Here is a 21,897-nt window from a genome sequence, read left to right as displayed (position 1 = left end):
AGCCCGTGAAGTCATTCCACCGGAAGACCCTGACAGAAATGCAGCCTTTCTCATCAGGAGTACAAGAAAGGGGAAGGGAGAACAAAAGACTTCTTGGAGTGAGACAGAGTGTCACTGATGCTTTATTTACATGCGTCACCATCTCTTTTACAAACTAGATTACGGTTTTAAATGGAATACACAAGGCAATTATCTACAAACACCAAGAAAAGTTAAGTATTGTGTCTCTATTTCATTTGGAAAGGGGAAGGTTCCCAAATCAAACTGATTTTGATTCTTGAGAAGAGAGGTGGTAGAGTTAATTCATGGCAACATATGGTTGGACAAAATCCTCAGTAAGAATGCAATATGATAGTGTTCGCTTGGAGAGAAAGGGTGAGGTGCTTCAAAGTATCAACCGCTGGTCTATCGGGTGTCTGAAGACGGCCATGCACCATATTTAATTCTAGTCTGAGTGGGGTATGAGCAAGAAATTGGAACAGGTAAGACAATTTTACAGATACTGTATACAGATTTTTTTTTCCATTCATGCAACTTTTTTTTCTTAAAAAAGTTAAACATGTGAAGCCAAAATGCACAATGTATTTTTTTAATATTAACTAATTTTTCTGGTCCTTCTTCACATCTGTTTACATTTCCCGTGTACATAATGTGCTAGGACAAGTATATGAGAGAAGACTGATTGCCAGGCAATGAGATAATTTTAGAGAAATAAGTGACCCGACACACAGGTTTTTAAAGCAGCCACACACATAATTCTGGAGTGTGGCAGAGGCCTCAAAACCAATCATTCATCAAAGAAAAATACACGCAAATAAAACCAAAGGAAAATATTTCATTCATTCAAACTGCATAAAATGTTACCCACCAACAATTCAGATCAAATAGACTCTTTTCAGTTTCTTGGGCGTCTGTGTCAAGATCTCGTGTGCAGACATGATTTCACAAGGCCTGTGCTATCCCCTCATTTGTGCCTGCTGCCCCCAGTCTTCAGGAGAGGCTGGCTTTTTCGTACCTCTTTGCCAGTGATTGCATTTCTACAAAAAAACTGCTAAGCTAAAAAATACAACAGTATGCCTAATCGTACAATGTTCCCCAAATTCATCAAGAAAAAGGAAATCAGAGTTCAAGCTATCACGGTTTTGCTTCTGCTTTCAGAGAGAAAGGGTGACATTCGCACTTCCATTTAGCAGCCCATAGCATCAGCATGCGACACAGGACTGGCTGCCTGACCGCTGTACTCTTGGTGGTCTCCCCAAGAGATTCCAACGGTCCTTCTTCCGTAAGCAGGGTCCACTGGGTGTAGGCCACGGCTGTCCCTACCGTCTTCAACAAGACTGGAAGCCACCTGAAAGGTCGCCCTGAGACTGGGCAGAGCTGTCCTGAGCTGTGAGTCATGAGGGCCTCCCCACAGGGTGGTCAAATGCCACACACAGAACACCCAAACTCAACACCAAACACACACACACACACACACAGCCCACCTTGTATCACACATGTGTGCACAATCCTGTTAACAGGAAAGACAAACTTCAGACATTTAAAAAAAAATCTGTGTTTCAGCAATCATCCCATTGCGAGGGGATGCACTGAGGGAGCTGGGGCTCAGCTTCATTCACAGTTAACGGGGGCGCTGAACCTGGCAGGCAGCTCTCACAGCAGGAGAGGGAAGGCTTATAAAGCTCTTTTCTAACTTTGGTACAAGGTATCTGGTGCTGGAGCCTGAAGAGAGAACAACAGAACCCCAGAGTGGATGTCATGTTTTCAACATTAGTTACTCTTCTTTTTAATTTCCCGTCAAAAAGTGGAAGGCTCCCCAGAGCAGCTTATTTAGAGGCTAGAGATAACCTGGAATAGTTCTCAGCAGGATGAGAACATTACAGCCGCCAGGCCCCTGGAGGCCAAGTATTCCACTGGGACGCTCCAGATCAGAAAACTTACGACTCGTGACACTCAGAACTCCACATGGCGGCCGACCGATGGCCCTTGCTGAAAGCAGAGTCTCCGTGTAAGAGACGGAGGTCTCAGGCGGCTGCCCTCCGCCCTGTGTGACCACCTCCTGGTGGCTCCAGGGGAGCCTGGCCTGGGGGTGGGGGGTGGGGGAAGGCCAGCTGGCAGTGGCCGAGGCTGAGAGGGGCGCTGCCGTGATCCTGGATGGGCCTGACTGTTCCAAGTCCCTCTCGAAACTGATGCTGGCACTCAGCTTTGTCCTGATCTCAGCTCTCCACAATGCTCTACACGTAGATACTATCTGCATTGTTAAAAAACAAAAAACCCAACAAATGCAAAGCACCCCTCCCCCTCCATTTTCCTGATGTGCTCTGCGGCTGCCCTGCTCCCAGACCTCCTTGTCCCTCCCTCAGCTGTTTCGGATTAAATTATAATCTGGTTCCAGGGCATTTTGTAAGACATTCTGCCTGAAATCTAACGCTGAGAAAAAGAGAATAATAATTGAGATGCCACATGTCTGAAAGGAAGTCAACATGGGTTGAAACCTATTTGGGAGTTGTTTTTTTCTTTTTACTCCCAAAGTAGCTCCCGGGGTCTATAAAACTGAAAAGGCAGACTAGCTGTTTTGTTAGTTTGCTGTTTCTTTCCTTTCAGGAGAGAAGTTCTCAGGGCCCTCACGCTGTAAGCACTGGGGATTCTCCTCCTCGCTGCCCTCCCTCCCCATCTCCCTCCCCGAAGTGGCTGTAGTTGTGTCCCTGCGGCATCCCCATCAGGGCGGCATCAGGGCGGCATCAGCTATGAACCCATCGAGGCAGTCTTCTCTCAACGACACCGGACAGCTCCTGTGTACAGCGGACTACCGAAGAATCAAGGAAGTGGCTAGTGTCGTTATAAAGGGATACGGTAAGCCGAAGTCTGTCTCAAGGACAAGCGGACCACATGAAGAGAATACACACCTTTAAAAATTATACATACTTTTAAAATGAAGATTAAAAACGTGTAGCAGTTTAGAAAAGGCGATATGCTACAGGCCTACTATAACCACAACCGCACGACAATTTACAGATTCAGTAAAAGGCAGGGTGAAATCAATAGGGCCACCACTCAAACATGAGAACCCAAGCGAGGCGGGGGAGACGTGTGACAATACCAAATGGAACTTCCATTATGCTAGGAGCTGTTCTCACCACCAGTATCACCCCCAGAGGAATTAGGAAGCAGAGGTGCACAAGGGGGCCCCTAGCGGCAGGTGACAGGCGCAGGGGTCAAGTGGCATGTCTATGGTGGGAGGGAGTCGGTGCCCACTGCACGGTGCGAGCGTCAGCGAAACTCATGCAGGGAGGTCTGTGCTGAACTACTAGCCTGTGTTCCTAACGTCCATGCAGAATGTTCCATTTTTGTACTGTACATGATAAAATTTATTTATACATTTATATACCTAATGCTTTTTATGCAAAGAAAAGAGTCTTCATCTATCACTTTAGAGAAGTTTGCATACGCTGCGCTCGTCAGAGCTTCATTACACCAGTTTTTCGTGTGTACCCAAGGTGTTCCCAACTATTCTGTCTATCGAAGAGGGTAATGATATAATCACACTTTCCTGGCTAAACAGAAAGCACCTATACAGCACCATTAACTTTTTGAAAACCAAAGAAAATGAAATCCATAGAAGCAGAAAGATGAGGGGGAAAAAGTCATAACTGCTCTATCTTGTACTTCCATCGTGTCACTTGTACAATTACAATCTAAGCTTTTATATATATATATATATATATATATATATATATATATTAGATTCTGTGTGTGTGTATATATAAAAATCAGTTTGTATGCTATTGCCTCTCACTCACACATGTCTAGTAGATCCAATTATACAGAGCAAGGCTGAAAAAAGGCTGAAAATAATCAAGGGTATTTTAGGAAAATAGTGACTCTGCTTCGTACTTTTCACACATTTCCCACTGTAGGCTTAATGCTCACCTGCAAGTTCATTTCTTCTGCAAAGCAAAACAGGACTTTTTTTTTCCCCTTTCTCCTTAAAACTAAATCCCTTAGTGGCATTTGGCAAAGAGTGGGCAGCTGAGCGGACTTATTTCTTGAAAAGACCCTAATTTCTAACCAGCACACCATCACTGTTCACTGCATTAGCTGAGGATAATGCCAGGGGACCAGAGGCCCGACTGCTCTGGAACTGCAGACCAGGGGCTGGGGGTCCCCCCGACCCCAGCCCCGACTCAGAACGAAAACACACTGGGTCGCATGCAGCACTCCATTCGTTGGGCCTGTGCAGGGGTCAGCCCTGGACTGGTGCGCACGGCAAACAGTTGTGCCACTGTTCGGTTTTTAGAAAAGGATAGTTTTCTACCGAACAAAAGAAGAAAGAAAATCCCCCTCTGGTTTATGTAATTTGTTAGTTTATGGAGTTCCAAGAGCTCAAATGCTTGTGATGCCCAAAGCTAGACTAGTAACTGGTACAACATTTTCCTTCTGTTTTTAAATTTGCCAGGGGAAGGATGATTAACATTTTAACATAAAAATACTGCAAGTTAATGCATGTGAAAAACTCAGAAAGTCAAAGGAAAACAAACACAAAAACGACACTTAAAACATCCCATAAACCATCGCGATATGAATACACCACAGAGTCGCCCACAGGAGCTCACGGCGTGCTCCGAACGAGGGTGGGTGGTGCTGACAGGGTGCTGTCCTTCGCTGGCAGGTGGCTCATGACCCTGTACAAGGAAGATTTTGCATACTTTATATAGAGAGTTCTGTTCCAAGGGTAAGTGCTTCACCCGGGGTAAGGGGCCATTAACAGTCTCTGCTGGGTTAGGAAAATGGTGCAGGATTCACAAAGGTGTTCAGCTGTAAACGGTACCACTGTCCACTCGCTGAGGGCAGATTTGGCAAAGGGTTTCTCTGTAGGCCTTGTGTCAGTTTGAGGGTCTGCAGGAGGAGAGAAGAAAAACCAGAGATGATTAAGGACATTCAAACAGCAATCGTAGGCCCCTCTGGCTCACGCTTCACCAGCCTCCTGTCTCCTCACCTCACCTCCAAACTAAGGGTACTCACACTAAAGCGGTTTTGCTACACTAGCTTCAAAGGTCTGAAAACCTAAGGAAAAAGCATGGAGACTACTTACCTTATTTTTCTGCTTGATTATATGATGCTCTCAAGTTGAAGAAGCCTAGAGGAAATGAGGTCATTCATTTTGGGAGGTTAACAAAGAGAGGCAAGTTAGGGGTGTTTTAGTGGGCCATTTCTTTTTTTTAATCTCTAAGACTTATTTATGTATTTATTTGAGAGAGCCCACATAAGTGTGTGATTGGGGAGAGAGAGAAGAAAAGCAGCAGACTTCATGCTGAGTGCAGAGCCCAATGTGGGCCTTGATCTCAGGACCCTGAGATCATGACCTGAGCCAAATCCAAAAGTCAGATGCTTAATGGACTGAGTCACCCAGAAGCCCTGTTAGTCGGTCCTTTTAAGTTAGGCGTCCAGGGTGCAGATGGGATTTTGCTCTAGGATTTTCAAGCTACAACCAGAAAAGTTGGCCACCCTAAGCAGACCAGCTATGCTTTTCTGGTTCTCTCCCAGTGGCTACATGGACTAACCGACCTTGTTTACCATGAGTACCGGGGAGCTGAAATGGCCACTTTCCACAAAGGCTTACTCAGTCTGCACCACTGGTTGGAGATCACTTTGACTCCCCTTGCTTATTAAAGGAATAAGCAATCTCTAAGTGGACTGTGTAGGAATTTTTTTTTTCTATTAAAAGTCTGCAAAGAAAAAAAAATATGTAACACACACATATGGCCAAAAACCCCTCCCACACAAAACATCCCTTTAACAGTTAACAATTTATTATTATTTTTGCCATCAACAGTCTTCAATGGAAGGCACAAGAGGTCCTCTCAGACCCTCTGAATTTACATGTCTGAGCAGACTTCATGAGACCTCTGAGCCCAGACAAGTTAAAGGACTAAAAAAAGTATACTCACAGAGATGTAGCTAAAGGAATCAACACAACAGACCTCAAGACATAAGACCTTTTGTTTATGGAGACAGTGTCAGCTGTCAAGGTAGGGGAAAAAATGGCTTTAGGCCATGAGATAGATAGAGAAGTAGGAGGGAAACGAGCTGAACTCACCACCTTCTCATCAGAGAAGGTAAGCAAGTCATGAAGTGTTCACCAGTAACCTCACATACACGTTACACACATCTGCTTCCCACTTTTTAGACCAGATATTATAGGTTCATTTGGGATTTTCACAAATGTACTTGGGACTTCAATCTCTTCTGTGGCTGGGCTGGCTGGCCATCTCACCTTTCACTACCAATACTCAGAAAGATGGCCGGGTGTAGCATTGGTAATGTTACATACCCATGGTCACAATTACCCTCACTACAGCTCCAAACTGAAGCTCTTGGGGGTTTTTATCAGAGGCAGCAACAAGAAAGAAGGAAAAAAAGGCCCTCTTTCCCCCCCATCCATCCCCAGTATTTATTTTCCCTGGCTGATGGATTTTTTTGCTTTGTAAAGGTATTAGACAATATTATCCTGGACTTGTTGATTTCAGAGCAAGAAAAAAGCTAAAACAGGGACATCGGGGTGGCTCAGTTGGTTAAGCGCCTCGTGATCGCGGGGTCCTAGGACAGAGTCCCACATCGGGCTCCTTGCTCAGTGGGGGGCCTGCTGGTCCCTCTGCCTGCTGCTCCCCTGCTTGTGTACATGCTCGCTCGCTGACAAATAAATAAAATCTTAAAACAAAACAAAACAAAACCCCCCCACAAAACCTAAGAAAGAAAGAAAGAAAAGAAAAAGCTAAAACAGGTACCTAGTTGGCTCAGTCAGCAGAGCATGTGACCCTTGATCCCGGGGCTGTGAGTTCAAGCCCCATGTTGGGCCTAGAGATTACTTTAAAAAAAGAAAAAAGCAGTTAAAATAGAAACCAGATCAAAGCATCCATAAAGAATTAGCCTCCTAAAGCCAGCCAGGGCTATTCTACCTGGGACCCCTGAGGACTGAATGGATAAGGGTACAGACATGGTCCTTTGGAAGGATATTCAGTTTTTCCCTTCACAATAACACTTAATAAACCACAATCTAACATCACTATGCAATTAGTCATCAGGGACTGTGGTCCCCAGGTGCTAAGAGAGAAGCTGTAAAGCATTACCTAATTCAGACCCCATCCTAGTTCCCTCTGGTATTAATTATTCAGCCATGGAAACCAGTGCATACTGGGAAGGTGACACATTTCATTCCCCAAGTACAGAGGCAGAGCACACAGCCTGTTCTAATGCTGGAGCTGGGTCCGCACAGGGGGAAAGAAGGCACAGGGCACCTATAACCCCCAACATGGCATCATTCTAAGCAGAACAGGGCCTGGACTCTGAAAACCAGGGGCAGGAGGCCCACACTGGGCAGTCTAGAGCAACAACGGCAATCTAGAGCAACAACCAACAACAATCCTTAGGCCAAACACATTCCCTCATCAAAAGGCCCAGAATCTTCAAGGAACATCATCATTAAAAAGGAGACGCACTGATCAGGACTGCTTCCATTTCTGCAGAATGGGCTTAGGGCCCCCTGTGTCTGTGGCATTCCCCGGGGGCCTCCCAGGCCATGCCTCTCAGCCTGCAAGGGACACCTCGTGTTCTTAGAGGGGAGCCAGGAAAGGAGAGGCCCAGGTTCCGGGGAATCTCTCACAAGGATAAATGCAATAAGGAAATCCGACTCCACAGGACAGAAAGGTGACCTCCCCAGGACAGAAAGGTGACAGAAAGTAAACAGATCATGAAATATTGTGAAAATACAAAGAAATCAGATAAATGTTGAAGAGAAATACAAGCATTCTTCTAAAAGATACACCAGAATCACCATTCACTAGGAAGACCTTATGATTAAAAATAGTCCCAAAGAACACAGCTCCTTATCTGCCTTAGATTTTTAGCCACTTTGGTGACTCACCATTTGCACATGTGTATCTGACTCCACCAATGACAGAGAATAGAAGGACCACTTTAAATGATGACACCAGCTACTGAGCTGGGAATTTAATGATACTTAGGTTGGGTACAGGTGTGGTGGTTTCAATGAAGCTCCCGCATTTTTGACATTGTTTAAAGTAAGATGATTACGTGAACAGAAGTTTAAATATGCTGATGCTGATTCTAAGTTTAAAAACACATCATATTAAGCAAAACTTCTGGAAGGAAAAGGAAGCATATAGCTGAAGGGAATTATAGCTATCACTTTGCAGTCACTAGACAATAGGCCAACGAATAATGAATATAAAAATGTCTTTAAAAAAAAAAAAACAAAAACAGAAAATGTTGTCCTGTCCCATCTGTGATTTTCATTGATGGGGAGAAGATCTCCTCTCTTTCCCATCCATGCCCAATAAATATGTTTGAAATCAGACTGTTGATGCAAGGAAAATAAAATGGGGATGCCAAATGATGAGACCCATTCTAAAAATATCTATGGATGCTGTCATCTGGTCTCTGGTGAGAGTAACTTCCTCTATAATCTTGGCATCTGTAGGGAAGACAAGTTTCTGCCTAATTATCACCACTAAATCACATGACATGCTAAGAAAGGGCAACGCCTCCAAAAACTCTACATAAAACATAACAACCCTAATCAACTTATATCTGGGAATAAAACATTAAAGTTCCTACTGCTGTCCTCCTACAACTTAACTCCACTGTGACAAATATGGATTTCTCAGCAGTGTTTTTATCTTTTTGGCACAGAGGAAAGGAACAGGACCCTGACATCAAATATGACACAGAAGAGAAACAAGCCAGTAGCATGAAACCCTCCCATCCACAAATCCATGAAGGTAGCCACTGCTTTCCTAAGGTAAAACGAAAGATGTCTGGAGGAGGTCTGCCTGAAACACAAAATTAAAGTCAAACACCGCTTTCCCTACTCTTTAAACATAAAGATAATTTAGGCTAAACCTGCCAACCCCGGGACAAGCGGGGGACTAAATACGGAACATATAGGACAGAAAAGGAAATGAATCAATGTTCACTTGATCTGACAGGGAAGACTCATGTGGAGTTCAGAGAACAGGTGTGGGCTTCAGACTAGGGAAGTTTCCACCCCTGAGGAGAGAGCAAAGAAATGCCTGCCTGCCACCATCTCTGCTTTGCCCCCAGGGGGATCTCTGGGACACCCAATCCATCATGAGCCACAACCATCTGCCACCATCCACCCAGGCTTCTGGAGCTGGTGTCACCCCAGGAAAAACAGCATTTCTGTGGGTCCTAGGTTGGGCAATCACATCTAATTCTGGAGTACCAAAATGGCAGCAGCTCCCTTGGCGTCCATCTTCACAGCCACAACACGAAGCAGCTGAAGAAAACACCTAACGGGTGCAACACTTCGTTTAATTTGGTAATTTTTCAGCATCTCCCAGGTTGGAATGGGAGACAAAGACTTATGGAAGCAGCGGAGGGCCAGCCTGGTGGTCACTATGACAGCAGGAGCCTGTCAGATGACAATCCAGCCCTCTGCCTGCACTGCTGGCCAAACAGTGCCATCCTCCAGGACTACCAGAGAAGGCGAATGAGGTGGTGCAGCTCTATAAAAACACATTTTGAAGAATGCTGTCAACCTGCCACTTCAGCAACTTAATAGTTAATAAGGGAAGCAGAATAGGTAGGGAGGTTTCCGCCAGGCGGGAAGCCAAATTTGTATTCAGTTTGAGGAGCCTCAGTAAAGGAAAGTCAAGTTTCTAGGAAATGCAGCCCATAGGCACAGATGCCTTTTTTTTTTTTAAAGCTTTATTTGAGAGAGAGAGAGAACGCAGGCACATATGTGCTTGTGGGAGTTGGGCGGGGGCAGAGGGAGGAGGAGAGGAACCTCAAACGGACTGCCTGCTGAGCGAGGAGCCCAACAAGGGCCTCGACCTCATGACCTGAGCCCAAATCAATAGTCAGATGCTCAACCAACTGAGTCACCCAGGTGTTCCTCCATTAATAAAACTTTAAAAAATTAATTTAAAAATTTAAAACACTAAGTATTTAATATTTACCTTCTCTCATCTTTTCTGTGTATCCTACCATACACATCCTTTATTTCAAGGACCAAAATCAACAGTCTTGCTACTCTCTCAGATTGCTATCACCGCTTTAGTGATTCACCACTTACAAAAACAAGAGGGAACCGTAGTACAGGAAGAAATGCGTAGAGCCATAAACCGTGACCTGAATGTCACACGCTTTATGTTTGCCGTGTGACTCCTCACTGCGTTGACTGGCTGGGGTGGGGTGACTGGGAGTGTGCAGCAACCGCCTCCGGCTAGGGACACAACTGCATCCCTGGGACGTGGAGCTGCAAGTACAGGTCCAGTGTGTCAGCCCATCTAAGGGCTCCACAACCAGCTACAGAAGAGAGGGGGCCCCAAAGTCATCTTTGCCTGCTTTAGATATACAGGGTTTTGAAGACCATCTAATTTTTCCAAAAGTGATTCTGAAATTGAAAACACAAAACCAGTTGTTTTAGTTCCACAAATAGACCAAACCACTCATTCCCCTGTAAGGTAGGACCAGGACATGCAGGTGACACAGGTGGTGGCCAAGAAGCAACCACTAGACCAGTGCAAGAGAAGAAGGAAACCAAGAAGGGAACTGAAAGGAGGGTCTCAGGGGTGGCTCCAAGATTGGAAGACAGCCCTGAGATCAGCAGTCTGGCCAGTAGTGTAGACTCGGGGAGTGAGGTAAATCCAAACTTAGTATGGCTGTGGGAAGCCCTCGTGTCCCTGCTCAGCCTGGAGCTTGCTTCCATGGGTACTCCGGCCGGCAGGCGACCTGAAGTGAATGGGGCTGGACAGGGAGTGCTTTGGCTTGAGGCATTCAGGCAGCAGGCATAAGGGACACCTCTATCACATCTGTACACGTGTTGGGCTGTATTGCTTTCTGATCATTTCTCAACATACAAATGACCAATGGACGTTCCAATTAATTACAGTGGCAATGTATACAGGGAGACCCACTGAAAATTAATTTAAAATTTCAACCTCAGAATCTATGGCCTTCTCTTTTTGGCCATTACATTTCTTTAAGGAGTCAAACACTCCACACAGACATGAATACTTTAAAAAAAAAAAAAAGAAAGAAAGAAAATCTTATGATCCAGACTTCTTTCATCAGAGAGAAAGAGACAGAAGAAGGAGGTGGAGGGGAGGAGGGAGAGAGAAGACATCCTGATATGCAAACCTTCAATCAAGCCAAGACTGGCAATTAACGTTTTATCCTCTGGAAACACTGGAATTACCTTCGGAGGCTACCATGACTAAGTAATTCTCATCGTTTAATAAATGAATATCATATATTTTACCCAAAAAGAGGTCATTTAAAAAAAAAAAAGGATATCTAGAATTAGAGTACAGCCCACATCTATTACTGGGGAAGAGAAGCAAAGCACAAGACCCGCACCCAAGCATGCAGCAGTTCCTCAGGGAGAGGGCCATGTTCCCATTCTAAGCCTGGTCCAGCTTCTTTGGAAGGAAAGCTCCCGGAGAACAACAGCCCATTTTCTCCGGGTTTTCACTGAACTTACAGTTGGAAGAGATCTTAAGGGCAGAGTGACCACATTTTCTGAATCCCAAACTGTGTCACACTAGCCAGTAAGGGGGTAAACCTCCAGCCCCAGGGGGTGGGGGTGTCCACGGCCAGACCACTGCCAGCATCAAGCTATTTATTGTGTGGCAACTTCCGCCTCTCAAGAGAGCCCTAGGAGGGTCAGAACAGCTCTTTATTTCTCTGCGGCTTGGAAAGGGCTGGCAGTGGGAACGGGAGGATCAGATTTCCAGGCTCCCTACCAGCAGGGATGGGCTATACTGAAAGGGAGCAGAGAAGGGGCATGGGGAGGCTGCTCCCTCCTCTGTTCCCTCCACAGAGTGCTACCTACTGGCCAACTGGATGCTGACAGACACCCCCAAGGAAACCCGAAGCCAGGCGTCTGGGACTTCTCAGGCAATCCTCTGAAGAAGCTAAGGGAACACTCTGGGTACCACACACAAACCTCATTCCATCTAGGTCGGAAGTTCTCTGTGAGTGAAACAGTTTCTTGCAGGGGTACCTCCAAATTGGTAGCCAGGACTTCTAGGGGGAGTCCAAAGCTTCACAAACAGGCAACCACCATACCTTTTTAATAAAAAGAAGCCAAATGCATTCTAGTTTAGGAAAGTACTTGTTCTTTCTGCCAACAGTGTTACGTATGGCCTGGCTTCCTCTCTTATTGGTATCAACTCTGGAGCCACTGTCAGTACCAATAAGCATTAAGTAACTTTTTAAAAAGCTGCCAAAGGCCCTTAGGCCATATAAGAGCTCTGTGGGGTAGGTCTCCATTTTAACCCCATTTCATAGATAAGTGAACTGAGACTGAGGGAGATGAGTGACTTCACTCTGACACACGGCCATGCAGATGGCAGCCTTCTGCTACAAATCCCACAGCTCCTCTGCCGTACCACACGGGTGATACTTAACTTGGAGTGAGTTGTAGGGGAGGTTTTTTTAAATCCATGGTTCCCACCACAGCAGAACCCCAGGGACAGTGAGCTAAACTGGGTGGCTGGCTCATGTCTTTAGGGGTTTCCTTAGAACATGGGTCCTATGGCTTCTTGAAGAAAAAGGATTTGGCTCAAGATAGCAAATAAAGTTAGGAAACACTGCAATCCTATCCTAGAAGGTTCATAACATATATTAACTTTCAAAGCTCTTTGTAGCTCATCTGGCAACAACTCTAATTCACTTAAACATCATATTCCTCAAACCTATTTCACCACAGAATGCATTTTCTACTTAATATCCATGAACGTCTTGAGGGTCCAGTATTCTGTGGAACACTTTGAGAAACACTGACTTATGGGACCTCTAACTATCAGAAGTGTCACACTAATTTTCAAAACAAAACTCTAATTCATTTTAGTTTTTGGAACTTTAAATTCAAAACAATTTGGAAGATGGGGGAAAGCAATGTTCTTACATCAAATGAACACATTCACAAAACCAACGTGAAGTGGATGAGGTCTCTTACAAGGTGGGGAATCTCCATCTTGGAATGAAAAATCCAGCGTTAAAACCTGAATCTCCAAGTCGGGAAGAGAAAGTCTGCAAACATCCCTCTACCTGCCCCAGAACAAGGCAGAACCCTGGCCCTTCTCTCCAGCAACAGCACAGAGGCAGGTCCCGACAAGCCCTTTCTCCAGTCTCTATGAAGAAAGGGAAGCTGTGAGAAGCACAGGTGTCACCTGGCGGGAGACTGTACTTAAGAAAACGTTACTTAGGAGATGTTGAAGAGTGAGCATTAGGAACCCTGGGAAAAGAAGCATCTAATGGGAGCTTAGAATTTCCAAGGATTTCCAGGAGTAATTCAGGTGATTTTCACCCCATTTATTCATGCTCCACGTCAGCTCTGTGGCCAAAGAAACCTTCCAGAAAGTCATCTATAAATGCAACTGCTTAAAGTGACAGTCACTCAAGGCTCTGTTCCTGTGCCCCAGAGAGCAGCATCGATACCAGTGTTTTCTAGGGAAAAGAATGTATGTATGGAGTGTAACCAGCCTCTGCACAGAAAATGCCTTTTCACAGCTGTGTAAATTTTCCTTTACTGTTGTCAACACTAAAAAGATCCAGACAGCCATTCTCTCAATGAATGACAGTTCAGACTTCAGGCTTTTTTGAGGTAAGAATAAAGATCCTGCAGATGCATAATTCTCGAGATGAACATATTGTGACCACAAACTAGACTAGAGCCCCAAGTGCAAGTAACAGAGTGTGTTCTCCATGCAATACGCATGGATTCGTGTTCATCATACGTTACACTGCCTAACAGAGAAGTAGCTACCTTAAGGGGAAAAAAACATGACACAAATAGCCTACTTTGCCTATTGGGTTAGAATTAATCCTATTCCCCAACACGAATGCGTAAGAGAATCACCGCATTCAGATATCCGTTCAACAGGAATCAGAAACGTGCCTCCTTTTGGACAGCAGCCTCAACAAAACCTAAATGGGCTCCAACACCAGGACCTGCTGTTTCTACATCCGTATCCCACGGTTTCTGTAGAGTTCTGTATCACCACGTACCTCTTACCAGGGCCACTTCACAGACAGAATGTTAGGTTTCGGGTTTACAATTACATCTACTATGCACTTCTGAAACTATGATTCTATCCTCATCTGGCAGATGACAAACCTACTATTGCGGGAGAGTCATCGGTGATGTGGCAGAGGCAGGGAGAGAACTACCCCTCTGCGCTCCAGCTGGGCCTTTTCTGGTTGATGTTTTCCAATCTTTATTGCAAAGTATTTGAAAACTAAGTATGGAACTGCTCCCTAATGGGGTCTCCAAATGCCAAAAGATGAAGATAAATGAAAGAGCTTGAGAACTTAGGCATCTTTTGACCTCAAAATGACAGCGAGGCTGAGGCTGCCTCCACTCTGAGGAGACACACATCAGACCCAGAAGCTCAGCCTTACAACCACCACACCGGCTCACAGACATCTCTGCTGCCAATCTGAAAGGACGTGCACCAAGCTTTATGAGAGAAGACAGTGTCCTTCACACCCCAGTAGCTGTCTCTCATAAAAAGGGATGGTTATTTTTTTTCTTTTCCTGATAGACCCATAGGTCAAAGGATTTTACACATGGTCTAAGATGAATGACGTGTGTGAAAACACCCAGCCCTCCAGAGAAGCACCTCTCCACAGCTCTCTAGCAAGATGGTCTGTCAACTGGACAGAGCTGCTCCATTAACTCCACAACTAAGAGGCTCTAATTTAGGGTCACATGACCTTCCTGTTAAGCCAGGGAGGGAGGCTGGAGAATACCACGACTACTAGTTTAAAAAAAAAAAAAGGAAGGAAGGAAGGAAAAAAGCTTTACCAAAAAAGTCATTATAGAACAAGTCTTGGGAAGCTGGGGTGCTTAATTTGGGAGAAGGGAGGTCTGAGGTGGTGACCTCAGGCCTGTTTTGTGAATTCAGGAGAGTCACAGGTTTAAAACTAAAGAATATACTTCAGGACATCTATGTTCCTGGCTTTTTAGATAAGCAATTCATTCCAAAGCAATATGGAAATCCTAAACTCAGACACCAGAGTCTCTCAAAGTCCCCGTTGTCTTTAGGATGTTTCCTCTCTTGCTCTGATCACACTGAGCTGATTTACCTTTGAGAAATTTTGAAATCTGGTGACTTTTCATTCTTAAATGAAGAAATATCTTCTCAAAACAATCTCCCCAAAATGTTCTGAGAAAAAGGTGACTAAATGACCCTATGGTTAGGACAAAATAACAAAACATATTATCCCCAAAGTAGTTCTCTATCATCCAAATAATAATTCATTAAATATGCTTTTAAAATATATTTACATTTCCCTCAAAATATTTTTTTAAAGATTTTATTTATTTATTTGATAGAGAGAGGCAATCACAAGTAGGCAGAGAGACAGGCAGAGGGCGGGGGGGAAGCAGGCTCCCGGCCGAGCAGAGAGCCCAGACTGGGGCGGGGGTTCCATCTCAGGACCCTGAGATCATGACCCAAGACAAAGGCAGAGGCTTAACCCACTGAGCCACCTCCCTCAAAATATTTTTATACAAACTTTCAGAATAATACATACACAGGAAGCTCTGCTATTCAACCACACTTGAAAAAATAGGCAAGAACTGACCGTCCGTTTTCTTCTGAACTACCTCTGCGCGATGAATTAGAAAGTGGCCTCCTCACAACTACACCAGAATTAAAACTTACTTGTGTCATTAGCAGCCACAATCACATTCCACTTCTTAAAGGAAGAAACTATTTATTCTTCTAAAAGCCAAATATCTACCTTTCTCCAGGCCAGTCTTCACCAGTGTGCGTGCTGGTTCGGGACTGAACTGGCGGGCAAGCAAGCCTGTCACCCTATTTAGCTTCCGTTACAGTCTTTTTACCATCTCAAGGGCTATTAAATGACTGAAAACAGATGTCTGGGTTCCATTAGGGGCCTGGTGATGCCTGGGAAAGCTGAGAAGCTTTAGCATCACAACACTCTTGACACTCCCCTTTCTACAACTACGCAGTGAGCTGCACTGAGCTCACCACAGGGGACCCTTGTAATTCCTTCCCCGGGGCAGAGGGTTAAACAAGGCTCAGGTTTTAATGGCTTTGAATCCCATTTCCTCTTTATATCATTTAAAGAAGGGTGTAAGTGGATTGCGAGATGTTTTTAATAGAGGATCTGGGGCACAGAACAGAGCGCTTGAACATGGGTAGGGTCTGGGGGTACAAACCTGTCAGCAGAATACCCCAGTGCTCATCTTACTTCTTAAGGAGGGTTTTAAGGCAAGCCTGTGCATTATCTGCTACACTGGCTCCAGTTCAGAGCACTTTCTATTTTTTCCTATCTAGAGATAATTAGAGAAAACTATCACAGTTCAAACCATTCAAGAAATACGGATTCTGGGTCCAGCTGTGTGACCTTTGGCAAACTACTTAACCTCTCTGGGCTCTCTGCTTACTCATGTGTCAGTCAGTATGTTTACCTAATTACACTATACATATTTCAGCCCACTGCAGTTTTACCAAGCACTTTCACATACTTCAGTGCATCTGATTCTTATAATAATCCTGTATAGTAACAAGAGGGCAATTATTCTCATTTCATAAAACTGGAAACTGAGGTTCAGAGGCTAAGTGACACATTCCTAACAGCAGCCAGAAAGTAGCAGAAGTGGAACTGAACCCTTGATTTCTGATTCCAATAAAATGTCTTTCTTGTCACATCACATTGTGTAATCTTTCTGGTTCCAACATTATTAAAATGCCACAATTTAGAAAATCTCTGCTCCCATTCACAACCCATGTCACTGTTTGGAACCTGACCTCAGCCACTTATGCTTCAGGGACAAGAAGCACAGGAGCAAGTGCCTTCTTTCTCTCTTACGTAAAAACTGTCCCCAATTTAATTCTTTTGCTCTTTTAAACATGTAGATGTTAAACACTAACTAATAAAGATGATTAGTACCATGGTGAAGAATCTAACAGATCTTGCTTTTGGTGGAAATACTCATGCATGAAGGAATCCAGAATATACATTCTACAGTTAAATTAGAAGTACCTGCAAATTGTTACTTTACTGGAAAAAAGAAGAAGAAACCATAACATCGACGATCGACAATAGCAGTATTGGACTTGGGAGGCTAAGAATGTCCTCTGGGACGATGGGTCCTCTGGCTGGGTCCTTAACTTTGACGTTCATGTGATCTAAGGTCCCCCCTTCCTCCCCTTCCATTCTATCCTCATCCATCCATCAAGTAGGGAGACCTGTGTCATGGGTAAGAAAGAATGACTGGATACAAAGGAGAATAAAATCTCTAAATGTGTGCATGTTCTCTTTACTGGCAGTAAAATTCCTGAGCTGTGAGCAAATTGTGGGGAGGGGCTCCTGATGGCCCTGTCTGACTTGGAAGATGAAATGGTCGGGAGCCATGTTACTGTGTACCAGTGCTCCATGGTTCTCAAATTCTCAGGGTGGAGTAAAGTTCAAAGTAAATAAAAGTCAGCCTCCCCCCGCCCATCACTCCCACTTTGTTATCAAATGCCATAGCACTGGGCACTGACCTGCTTTGCCCACTTCCCCTTTCCTCAGTGATTCTTCAGCCTGGCACCCAGCTCTGAGATGAGGCCTGCTTAGCACCAGTGAAGTTCCCCACGTTCAAACCAACAACATTCTGTGTGGACATGAGGGAATCAAAATTAAAATCCAACCCATCAGCATCCATGAGTTCACTACGGATAATGGACTCCATGTCACATTCCAAGCTCCCATTGAACATGTCCAGGTCCAAGTCGCTGGGGAACTTCTCATGGCCCATGACGGGAAGGTTTGCACTCGCAGAGTACAAGGAGGAGCCTGAGAGAGAGTCCGAGAGGGTTTGCATAGACTGGCTGACAGGAGACTGTTGCTGGTGTTTAACTGACCCAAGGCTGCTGGAGTCGCTCAAGCCCATGTTGCTGACAGAATTCGACAAGGCACGGCTACCACCGAGAGCGCCCTGGGTTTGGTGCTGGTGGTGGAGCAAGTTCTGACTGACTAAACTCCCCTGGTTAGGCTGGGCGGCAAAGGACATCATTGGGTCATTTCGAAGCATCACGTTCCGGCGGGAGTTCTGGGCAGACACAGCGGTGCTGGCCTGAGACATCAAGGGGTCCGACTGGGTCATCATGACATCGCTGTGGCTGAGTGAGTCTGAAGTGAGCAGGTCCTGGAGTGTCTGGTTGCCATAGTGTGACATGGACGAGAAAGTAGCTGGCTTGTTCTCTTGGATGGTCTGCATGGGAGACTGGCGCAGGGAATTCAGAGATGAGGGTCCAAACACCGTGCTGTTAAAGGAGCCAGTTGGAGAAGCCAGGCCGGAGCCCTTGGTGGTGTATGGGAAGCTAGAGCTTCGCTGCATGAGCCCTCCAGTGGGCGATGGCTGGGACGATGGGAGCGTGATGTTATCCAGCAGGTCATCCATGAGGTTGTCAGACAGCCCATCATTCAGATTCATGGTGCCCGCCATGTCGGTCAGCCGTGGTAGCTCCACAGTGCATGGCTTACTTACAGAGGGTGAGAGGCTAGTTGAGCTGTAGATCATGGGGGAGAGCGGTGCGTCATCATCCTGGACGTCATCCAACTCTGTGCTTGCCAAGATGGGGGACAGGCGGCCGCTGACAGTGCTGGCGTTGGAATTGGTGCGCGAGCGGAAGTCCGTCCACGCATCCAGCTCATCGCTGCTGCGTGACGTGGGGCTGCCTGGCCACTTGGAGAGCTGGGAAGGACTGTCATCGGCTGACTCAGGGGCTGTCTGCAGGGCCGCCTTCTTCTTGGCTGCACGGCCACGGCTCTTGGTATACTTGTTGCTGTTGTCCATGGACACAGCCCGCCGCCGGGGCGCCTTCCCACTCTTTCCCCCATCAGGGTTGATGATCCACCAAGAGCTCTTGCCGGTCCCCTCATTCTGGACCCGCATGAACCGGCTGTGCAATGACAGGTTGTGTCGGATCGAGTTCTGCAGAGAGAAAGGAAAACGCAGGACATGAGACAAAATGGCCCAAAGCTTAGGCACCCAGAAGAGGCAGTTAATCAGACTCGTTTTAGGGTGGGGGCACGCCTTAATTTTGGAGGTTAAAAAGAAAAAAAGACAAACATTTGGATGGGACACCCCCATCCAGGTTGGAATTCAATGACAACACTGTAAATGGCCAAGTTTGGTATTTAGGAGGTGGGAGATGGTTTCATATCCAGGAGAAGTTGGGAAAGTATAAGCTCAATGATGTTGTTTTCCCCAAATTCCTAAATTTCTATAAATCTATTTCCTATACTGAAGTTCATATTTTTATTACCACAGCACTCTCTCCCTGCACTTTGCAACAAACCTCCCTGGCTCTCTACGGGTAATTAATCACTTGGAGCTCATTTTATTCTCTCAGGCTTTCCTCCTCCACTACTATAAAGGCAGCATCTACCTTTTCTTAACCACGTCGATAAACTCAGAACTTGTGTGAATTGTTACGGATCCTTTCTAAGACTCCACCTCTTCCTGCCATAATTTCACACCTGTCCAACAGGCATAAGAAAAAAAATGGTAGAGCAGGATTTGCAGAGTTGACAGAAATAGGCAAATCTTCCATTCAGAACAATTCCAAATAATTTATATAGATACTCCCCCCTCAAGGCAATGGTCTGAGCATAGTAACTTCCTTCCAAAGAGTACAGTATGGAAAGGAGGGGAAAAGATAACTTTACAGTGGAGATGCAAAGACTGTCTCAGGTGATCAAGGTCAGCATTAATATGGCTAAGTCATGCTGATAATACGCATTCTTGACGTGATGAAAATGGCACTCTCTTTTGTAGTCTTTCTTCTAAAACCCATCACCACAGTCTAATTATGAGAAAAACATCAGACAAGTTCCAATGAAGGGACATTTAAAAAAATGCCTGCCCATTCAGTATTCCTCCAAACAGTCAGACCCATGAGGAACCTAAGGAAGAATGATGATTAAATGTAATGTGTACCTTGGATGGGATGCTGGGCAGAAAAAGGACGTTAGGTAAAAAGGAAGGAAATCTGAATAAAATATGCTCAGTTAATGAACATAATAACTGGTTAATATGTTAATCATTAATCAATGATTAATATGTTAATCATTAATATGTTAATGATAATGTATCAATATTGGTTCATTAGTTGTGACAAATGTACCAAACTAACTTTAGATTAAGATAAGATGTTAACAATAGGGGAAATTTGATTTTGGGTATATGAGAACTCCCTGTACTAGTTTTGCAACTTTTCTGTAAACCTAAAACTATTCTATATTAAAGGGTTAAAAAAAAAAAAAGAGGGCAAAATATCTTCAAAATCCTAACAACTGCAGCCATCTTGCAAGATGCTCCTCTTGGCTTGGTAGATAAGCCTGGTTGGCTGGGATGACCCAGATCCAGTCCTATCTCCGTCACTGATCAACCATGTGACCTCGAGCAAATCATTTAACCTGTCTGCAACAACTTTACTTCTCTACCTTCATTATAGCCATAATAACATCCAAACTATCCCTCCCTGACAGGGATGATGTAAGAATGATACAGGATAATATACTTCAGGAACTGGTCATGCTACCAAGTCAGGGTGTTCTCACTGCTATTATAAAACACAGAGTCCGTGATGAGAGAGCTCATTCTAACCCATAAAATGCCTCATGTGCAGTCAAAGAGAGGAGCTGATGGCATCCCCCACATCTGCAACAGCACCTACAGGCCAGATGAGTTTTTATTTGCAAGTTAAGGACAAAAGGTATTGCTTGATGCTGTGTATTAAATACAAACAATCCTAAAAGTTACCATAGTTTTTAAAAAATTGGCAATCACCAACTGTATTTATGTAGAAAATGCAAATACATGTGTTCTCCCAGAATGTTTTTAAAACATAGAAAGTCAGCAGGATTTTACCATAAGTAAATAACCCAAAATACTCAGTATTTCCCATGTATAAGTTCCCATGCAAGGAGGGCCTACAGCTTTGGTTGGGCAATGAGCATTTACAACCATGGGTTGTATGTTGGCATTTCTGTGATGGCCATAAAGACACATTTGAGAGAATTAAAAAAAGGGGAACATGCTGAGGATCTGATGAGACAAATGTTGCTCCGGAGACTATATACTCTGATTCCCCTTTACTCTTATATGGCTTTTGAAAGAATAATGGCATCTCTGCTGATGGTTCAGAAATCACATTTCTTTAAAAAACAAAATACTTTATACATCAGATACGAAGCATGCTCTTAAAATTCACTGTAAAGTTTCAAAAAGCAGGCAATCGCAAGGTGGTTCTACCATCTGAGTACTCAGATGACTAGATCTATTAAATAAAAAACTTAAACGTGAACTTCTTGGTGAAAAAACAGAAAGGTTCTGAAACTCCGTGGGAGCAACGTGCAACCTTGGCCAGTCCACTTTGCTCCAGATTTTGGAAAGAGTTCATACCAACACCTAGGATTAACAATGACCAATCTTATGTGTTACCCTTGCCCCACTTAAAAAGCACTTAGGAGGGGTGCCTGGGTGGCTCAGTCGGTTGAGCATCTGCCTTCGGCTCAGGCCATGATCTCAGTGTCCTGGGATTGAGCCCCCATTTTGGGTTCCCTGCTCAGCACAGAGTCTGCTTATCCTCTCCCTCTGCCCCTCCCCCTGCTCATATGTGCGCACACGTGTGTGTGTGTGTGCTCTCTTGCTGCCAAATAAATAAAATCTTTAAAAAAATAAAAATTAAAAAATTAAAAGCACTTAGGGAAGAATATATATTTTTAAAAAGATATTATTTATTTTAGAGAGAAAACCCAAGTGTGGGGAGGGTGAGAGGGAGAGAGAGAGAATCTCAAGCAGACGCCCCACTGAACACTGAGCCC

The 21,897-nt window shown here is 44.7% G+C and overlaps 1 protein-coding gene across 1 annotated transcript in view; it reads right to left on the bottom strand.

The window, feature by feature from the left end:
* Nucleotides 1–2,517: 2,517 nt before the first annotated feature.
* The window catches only part of FOXO3 (forkhead box O3), a 119,285-nt gene continuing 99,905 nt past the window's right edge, over nt 2,518–21,897 (bottom strand). The window contains 4 exon segments of the mRNA XM_047732069.1: nt 2,518–4,896; nt 17,568–18,633; nt 18,636–18,733; nt 18,735–19,000. Coding sequence (XP_047588025.1) covers nt 17,603–18,633; nt 18,636–18,733; nt 18,735–19,000 — 1,395 coding nt within the window. The 3' untranslated portion in view covers nt 2,518–4,896; nt 17,568–17,602.

This window comes from Lutra lutra, chromosome 6 (assembly GCF_902655055.1).
Source record: "Lutra lutra chromosome 6, mLutLut1.2, whole genome shotgun sequence".
Classification (NCBI taxonomy): domain Eukaryota; kingdom Metazoa; phylum Chordata; class Mammalia; order Carnivora; family Mustelidae; genus Lutra; species Lutra lutra.
The sequence above is the reverse complement of the archived record's forward strand: the minus strand, read 5'-3'. Positions and strand labels throughout refer to the sequence as shown.